The 7,190-nt window shown below is 34.1% G+C and overlaps 1 protein-coding gene across 5 annotated transcripts; it reads left to right on the forward strand.

Moving 5' to 3' along the window:
- The first annotated feature begins 1,952 nt into the window (after positions 1–1,952).
- Positions 1,953–5,699, forward strand: LOC141673050 (uncharacterized protein At1g01500-like). 5 transcript variants are annotated; one of them, XM_074479781.1, is made up of 3 exons: positions 1,953–2,273; positions 3,577–4,412; positions 5,230–5,699. In XM_074479781.1, the coding sequence occupies exons 2-3, from the start codon at positions 3,660–3,662 to the stop codon at positions 5,458–5,460; spliced, it is 984 nt and encodes a 327-aa protein (XP_074335882.1). In that variant the 5' UTR covers positions 1,953–2,273; positions 3,577–3,659; the 3' UTR covers positions 5,461–5,699. The 5 variants fall into 5 exon arrangements, with proteins under 5 accessions (XP_074335882.1, XP_074335881.1, XP_074335885.1 ...); XM_074479780.1 differs by having other exon boundaries at positions 1,954–2,273; positions 3,619–4,412; XM_074479784.1 differs by having other exon boundaries at positions 1,954–2,273; positions 3,675–4,412.
- The last annotated feature ends 1,491 nt before the right edge of the window (positions 5,700–7,190 follow it).

Below are 7,190 nucleotides of genomic sequence, written 5' to 3' on the forward strand. Positions count from 1 at the left end.
ATAAGCGTATACATGAACAAGGACCAAAACCTGAACTGAATATATGTGAACTTAGTAATTATTTATATTAGCACATAGGAACTTAACAAGTGCAGCTGAACCGGCAAGATGAGTACAAGAAAATCGAATAAATTTTTTTACAAGAAAACAAAGATGAGTACTGTGTGACTGTAGCTGTAGCATTGTATATATGTAATATATATTAAGCTGATAAATCGAGTAACAATAACTTGAAGATAGTAGAGACGGAGAGTCGAAGAGGTTGCAGAATGAAAGATAGGAAGATAGGGTTGTGGCTCGTGCGGGCCGTGTTCGGTCCGGGATCTTCAATTTTATATTCGTAATCAGTTCGTCGATGGACAACGACCAGTGTAATTTTGAACCGGTCCGAACAAAATCGGGTTTTGTAAGAGCCGGTCCCGAGTGGACGGTTGAAACCCGCACAAATGACCGGAGTTATGTAGCGGGAAATAGGGAATCAATTTTTATGTCTAATATTTTCTATTATATTTAAACAATAAATTTTAGATGTTTAAAAAAATCAATAAACTAAAAATATATTATAATAATAATACAATAATCTTCCAATTAACTAAAATTAATGATACAAAAATATTTTAAATACAATCTAGCATTCAAACAAATACATCGAACTCATACATAAAAAGCCAACTAAACCCGTTACTATTTTACTACATCTCCCATCCAATTTTATAAAAAAAATTTAATGCTCAATAAGCATTTTAAGGTGAATATAAATTATACTTTCATAATTTATTTTTGAATTCTTTTTAATTAAACTTGAAATAACAAATTTTTATTTTAAAAAAATAAAAAATAGTTCCGAAATTATACTTTAAAAGAGTTTTGAAATGTTTTCCGATCCCCCCGTCCCCGACTGTATACTACCCTCTATACTACCGAGAGGGGAGTAGAGAGGGAGTAACATTTTGTACGAAACCCAACAGCGCCCTGTCCGTTTGCTAAGAGCATCTCCAACTATTTTGGTCTAATTTTTACACAAAAATAGTGTAAAAACTATATTATTTATAAATCCTCGTTCTGTTCCGGACTGTAATCTCTAATAAAAAATATAGCTCCATGAACAAAAGCTCCTGTCATGATGAATCCTGCGATGTATTGGTGATGAGTATATAACGCAACTTGAGTAGTAAAGTCTTGTGATATGAATGCATAAGCGGGTAAAGAGTACATGTGTTGAGCTACCAAGGAAGTAATAACCCCTAACGAGGCTAAAGCAAGGCCTAATTGAAAATGAAGGGAATTGTTTATTGTGTCATAAAGACCCTTATGCCCACGTCCCAATCGTTCCCCCGGAGGAATATGTGCATCTAAAAGATCTTTCATAATACTGTGTCCAATACCGAAATTAGTTCTATACATATGACCGGCAACGAGAAAAATAAATGCAATAGCTAAATGATGATGAGCCATATCAGTCAGCCATAAACTTTGCGTTTGTGGATGAAATCCCCCGAGTTAAATTTCACACCATTCTTGTAATATATAGATTATTTTATTATTAAATTATAAAAATAACGTTAAAAATAATAAAGTAGTAAGATGCAAATAGAGCAAACTTATTTTATTAAAGTAGTATACGGGCAACATTAGAATATATAGAAACTCTAAAAATTTAGAGTGATGTTAAATTTGGTGTAATTTTTGAGGTGATATCAAAATGATGTAACTTGGGTTGCCAAAAATTTTAAACCAAAATTATGTAAAAATTGAAAATTTAGAGTTGGTCGGAGATGGTGTAATTGTTAAAGTTCCATTCCATGTGTCTATGTACCTGAGATAATTAATTTTTATTTAAATTTAACATATTTTTGCTTCCAAATTTGATGATTCAATTTATCTGAAACTAATAAAAGTTTCATCTTAAAATATTATATCTGCGGGGCTCCACTTTTTCCCAGATTTTTAGTCTCATTTACACAATACATCTACATGTATAAATATCGAAAATTCACTCTAACAACAATTAAAAATTAATATTGGATTGTGAAATTAGAGGGGGAGACCCAATTCATGTTTGTTGATTTGTGAAAGTGGGTCTCTCCTCGTCCTCGTTTTTTGATTTGATAGAGCCTGCCTGTTTCTAAAAACCTCTGTTTCTATCATTCTTGTTTTTTGTTTTGATGGCGATTTTTGATTAAAAGAGCGTCGTTAATTATTCATTTCAGATGTTGCAGGCCCCTGACAGACACACAGACTTGGAGGCTGAGAAATTTATAAATTAGTTTGGGGTGAGTTTTTTTAAAAAAAATTTAATTTGTGTTTTTTTTGTTCATTCTGATCATACTTTTGTTTTTCACTGTAATTTCTATAACATATTTATAAAAGTATATATGGTTTGTTATATATAGTGTATGATGACTGATGACATACATGGTAGTGTCCTATTCTGTCTGTAATTTCCAGCAAGTTCTTGTGTAATTTCATTTTTAAATCATAAGGTATTTAGTACATCACTAATTGGCTCTTTTAGAAGGTTGTTTTTTTAGTAGATATTTGACAAATTATAATTTACGAAAAAACATTTTCGGTGTTTAGATAGTCGACTTGAGCTTTCTCATGGTTCCGGGTGCCATGATGCTACTTTCGGCCCCAGAGATTTGGGTGCACTGGATGAATTTTTGTAATGGTGTCTATATTTTCTAGGATTGTAAAGAAAAAAATTTATAGGCCAGCCCTGGCTACTGTGATGTCTGTTAATTATATGCTTTTACCTTCGTAAAGTTTTTTCTCCATCTTAATACTTTATTGTATTATATTTTTAAGTACGTGTGAGAGGGGAACAATAATTCGAACCTGGGGGAAGGCGATAGTGCTTTGCTACTAGGCTATCGATGAAATCTTTAATTTGTTGTTTTTATTACCTATCATCTTTCTTCTTTTTTTTTTTTATCTTATTTTAGTTTTTACTTCTTACGTGTTGGGGTCTATAATTTGGCAAGTAAAATTGCTTTGGATAGAACTTATGAAGTGCAGTGTGGTTGGGTAACCAACAAATTTGTCAGTTCTTAGCTAATAAGTTTTGTTTGGTTGTCAACTCTAGTTTGGCATTTCCTGTTTTAAAGTTTTCCTGCGACTCCTTATCTCTTCCTTATTTTACCTATATATTTACTCATAATTTACGCTGCAGTCAGGATTATGCCTTCATTTGTTCTTCCTCTAGCTTTCACATTGTTTATTTCACTGCACATTTGATCAAAAAATGGAACAAAACTTGCCACCTTGAGGTCAAAGTCTTTGCCTGTATTCTTTGTGTTGGTGAGTTCTGTTGATATTAACCAACCTCTGCCGGTTCCTTCACCAAATTCCATTTTTAAGGCTTTATTCCGTCATCTGAGCTGCTATGTAGTTTGGAATTCCCTTGAACACACACACATACACACACAGTTGTGCTGGATTTTTGAAAGAGTTAGACTGTTATCTCTCTCTATTTAAAGCTTCTCAGGTTTCAGGGTTAATTGTAGCTTGACTTTAGGGTTCTCAACGTCTTTTCTTTTGAACTGCTTAAATTCGGTAATTTTGGCATTTTTACAGGGCCTTATTACTTAATTCAGGCTTGATTTTGTGTGGTGCTAGATATATACACAAAGGAGTAAGTTCTTTACTAATTGAGACATATGGAGGATTTTCAGGAGAAAGTGAATGGATATCCAAATTTAACAAGGGACGTTGAAAACTCTCATATGAAATGGAACGGAAATGGAGTTGTCGAAAATGGCCATGGTGTCAGGAGGCACACATCTTACCAGCCTAGTGTTAAGCTATCATTGTCTTGGCTTGATATAAGAGTTTTTTATGTTAGAGTCAGCAAATGTGACATCGATGATTTAACTCCTGAATGCCTCACATTGAATCATGTTCCACTTGAAAATGAAACTCTTCTCGAAGTAAATGGAGCAAGAACTAGCATCTACTCAGATGGTGCATCTACACTTCTTAGAAGGGATCGGTTTGATAAGAAATCTGAGGAAGTTACATTTGTCAGTACTAATAGTTTAAAAATGACAGGAAGTGTGAAGTTTGAGGTTTTTAATAAGGATGTTCTTGTCATATCTGGTGTATTAGAGTCATGTCATGGTAGTGGAACCATAGGGAAATCAGAAATTCATGGCCAGAGGTGGAATATGCACTGTGAGTCGGATGTTCCTGCAGGGACCAGCCTTTTCAACTCAAAACAGTATACTAGCCTAGAGTCACCAGAGGTCGAGGTTTATGTAGCTGGTTGCTTTTCTGGTATACCAATTATTTTGACCAAAACTCTGCAGCTTGGTTCAAAGAAAAAGTATACGAGAAAGGGGATGTTGAAATCAATCCCAGAATATGAGACAACGGTAGGCCAAAAAGATGTGCCAGCTGGACTTGATTTGCAGGTACATACATTTCCAAGAAGTAGAATTACTAAATTTCAGGTTTTGATGCTCTTTAAGTTTAGATTGTTCTATAATGTGCAGTATATTTACATTGCTTGTTTAAATGCTCCTAACTGTATTTGCAGACAAATTTTTTTTTTCCAATTTTCTGGTTATCTTCTTGATGGAGATGGTTCTTGATACCATAATGGATATAAATCTTATCCTTGATCGGCTAGGACAGTATGGGTTTGGCACATGTTTCAAAATTAGATAACAATTTTATATGAACTTTTTGTCCGTGTGACCACATCTTAATGATAATTGAATGATCAAACGGCTGTTCTGTTATGTCGTAGAAGTATCTTATTGTATTAATATTTCAGCTATTCATCACAAGTTGCCATGAAGAGATTGTTCTTTAAATAATTAAATTACTATTCCATCCCTCAAAAAGTGTATAATTCTTGCTTGTCAAAATACTAGTTACTATTACTAATGCTGCAGTCAACTTTGTGTGGATAATGTATTTACAGGGGTCAGATGCCATGTGCTGATAATTTTAATTGTTGTAGTCATATTTTCCTGAAAACACGTGGATGTTAAATCTAAGAATTTCGCAACTTTTTAATTATTTTCAGAGTTTCGTTTAGCAAACTATGCAAACTTCATCTTACTGGATGTATATGTTTGGTTCACAGATCAGTGCCAAAGTAGATTTTTGTGATAAAGGGTTTATTGTTATTTAATGTAGTATTTTGCAGGTTGCAAACACATTTCATCTTTAATATGCATGTATCTATATTAAAAATTTGATTTCTTGCTTTTCACCTTGCAGATAGCAGATTACTCTAACCACAAACCAGAAAATGAAGAATATAACCACCTCTATCATCCAGGAATGGAATATCTGGAAGGCGAAGATGGAGAGCTATCATGGTTCACTGCTGGTGTAAGAGTTGGAGTTGGAATTGGTCTCAGTGTTTGTCTTGGAGTTGGAATAGGTGTTGGTTTACTGGTAAAAACCTACCAAGGAACTACCCGGAACTTCAGAAGACGTTTATTTTGAGACCTTGCGGCAAAGTACTCTTAACCAAACACTTTAAGTTTCTCTTAAGGTAGCTAACTTGTTGGAGGGTATTTGTAACCTCATCGCGGATTGTTGCGAGGAGTTTACATGTTTTGTTACAAGCGCAAATTGAAACAATTTCTTGGCTCAAGTTGGATTTGGACATTTTTAGTCAATCTTGTAAGTGAAATAAAAGTGTAGCTTTGATTGTTTTTCCAATAAATGCATAAGTTGGCTACGATATTTCTCAGCCTTTTTTTGGCAAACCAAAGCAACTACGGAAGCGATGTATGCAGTAGAACAAATTTGCAGTAATATATCTGATTATAGACGAAAGAAAAATATAGGAAAGATGTAAAGAATCGCGGCGTACAAACTTATTTTAATACAGTAACCCATCATACCCTGTCAAAAAAAGAAAAAACACACAGTAACCCATGATAGAAGTGTTAGAAAAATTGGATTTTTAGATTATAGTTTTATTATGTTCTTGATAATAATCCTAAAATCTAATGATTGAAAGTTGTTCCATGATACGTGGACTTAAATTTTCATGTATGATTTTAAGAATTTTTCTTAATGAAATTCATAGAGAAATAGAGTTGAAATTAGTAGCTTGTAAAAGCTTGAAATGGAGAACGTGTCATTTGTCCCACATTGAAAATAAATAAAGTGAGGATTTTATTTATTTGTGATTTAATTTTTTAATTAGAATTAATTTATCAGTCGAGCTGGGTTATTGTCTCTGTTGGGCCTGGTCACTTTGTAAGTGGGCTGAGTCAGATTCAATGAATCTGGACATGTAACTGATAAATAAAGATTCATAATTAAAAACATTAAAACTGATTTAATGTGTGGATTAAATACAAAAGCTGTTACATTTTATTTAAATTCAAAATCAGCAGTTTTGATTTATGTATTAAATGAGCAGTTTTGATTTCTGATATTAATGTATATTAAAGTCTATTAATGTCATGGTTGTAAGTTACACTTAGCCTCTACTATAAATAGAGGCCTAAGTTGTTGATGAAAGACACCACACAACGTTCTCCTCTTTTCTCCCTCTCTGCATTTTCTCTCCCAGAAACGCAAGTTCGAAGTGCTGTAGGTTGATTTTCCGGCGACTGAGGTGCTGGTCAAGGTGGAGGTTTTGTTGCTGCTGTTAACATCAACTCCGAGCTGTTTTATCCTGGTGGAGATATTGCACGCATCCCAAACACAGCAGGTAGGGGGAAATATTCTCTTCAAGAGCAGCCAGGACTTCGAGCAAGGCCTGGTGACTCAGCTGTGATCATATTTTCTTGGTTTTTTGTATCTGTGTACCATTATTTTCAGACACTGATGAAAGCTATGGTTTCGGGTACATCTTCCTTTCTCTCTTCGTTATTTCAGTTACTAATTTTGTTTACATGCATGCTTTGTTTTGTTGACTGTGGTCTTGGCCTGAACTTGCTAAATTCTTTATACACTTGCCTCTATGTTGCAATATTTGTTAGTGAAATTTACAACATTCTTGAAGAGAATATTAGTTATTTAGAATTTAGCATAATGGTTAACGAAAGTGAGGTTATCGTTAGTGGTGGTAGCGGTTTGGGTGCAACTGCTGGGGCCATTGATTGGACCACCTATAGTTTCCCACAAGCTGTTGAACTAACCGGTTTACCGGAGAAATTCAACGGTGGCATTGGCTTTTCTCGCTGGCAGAAAAGGATGAAGTTGTGGCTGACTAT

The sequence above is a fragment of the Apium graveolens genome, chromosome 7 (assembly GCF_009905375.1).
Source record: "Apium graveolens cultivar Ventura chromosome 7, ASM990537v1, whole genome shotgun sequence".
Classification (NCBI taxonomy): Eukaryota; Viridiplantae; Streptophyta; class Magnoliopsida; order Apiales; family Apiaceae; genus Apium; species Apium graveolens.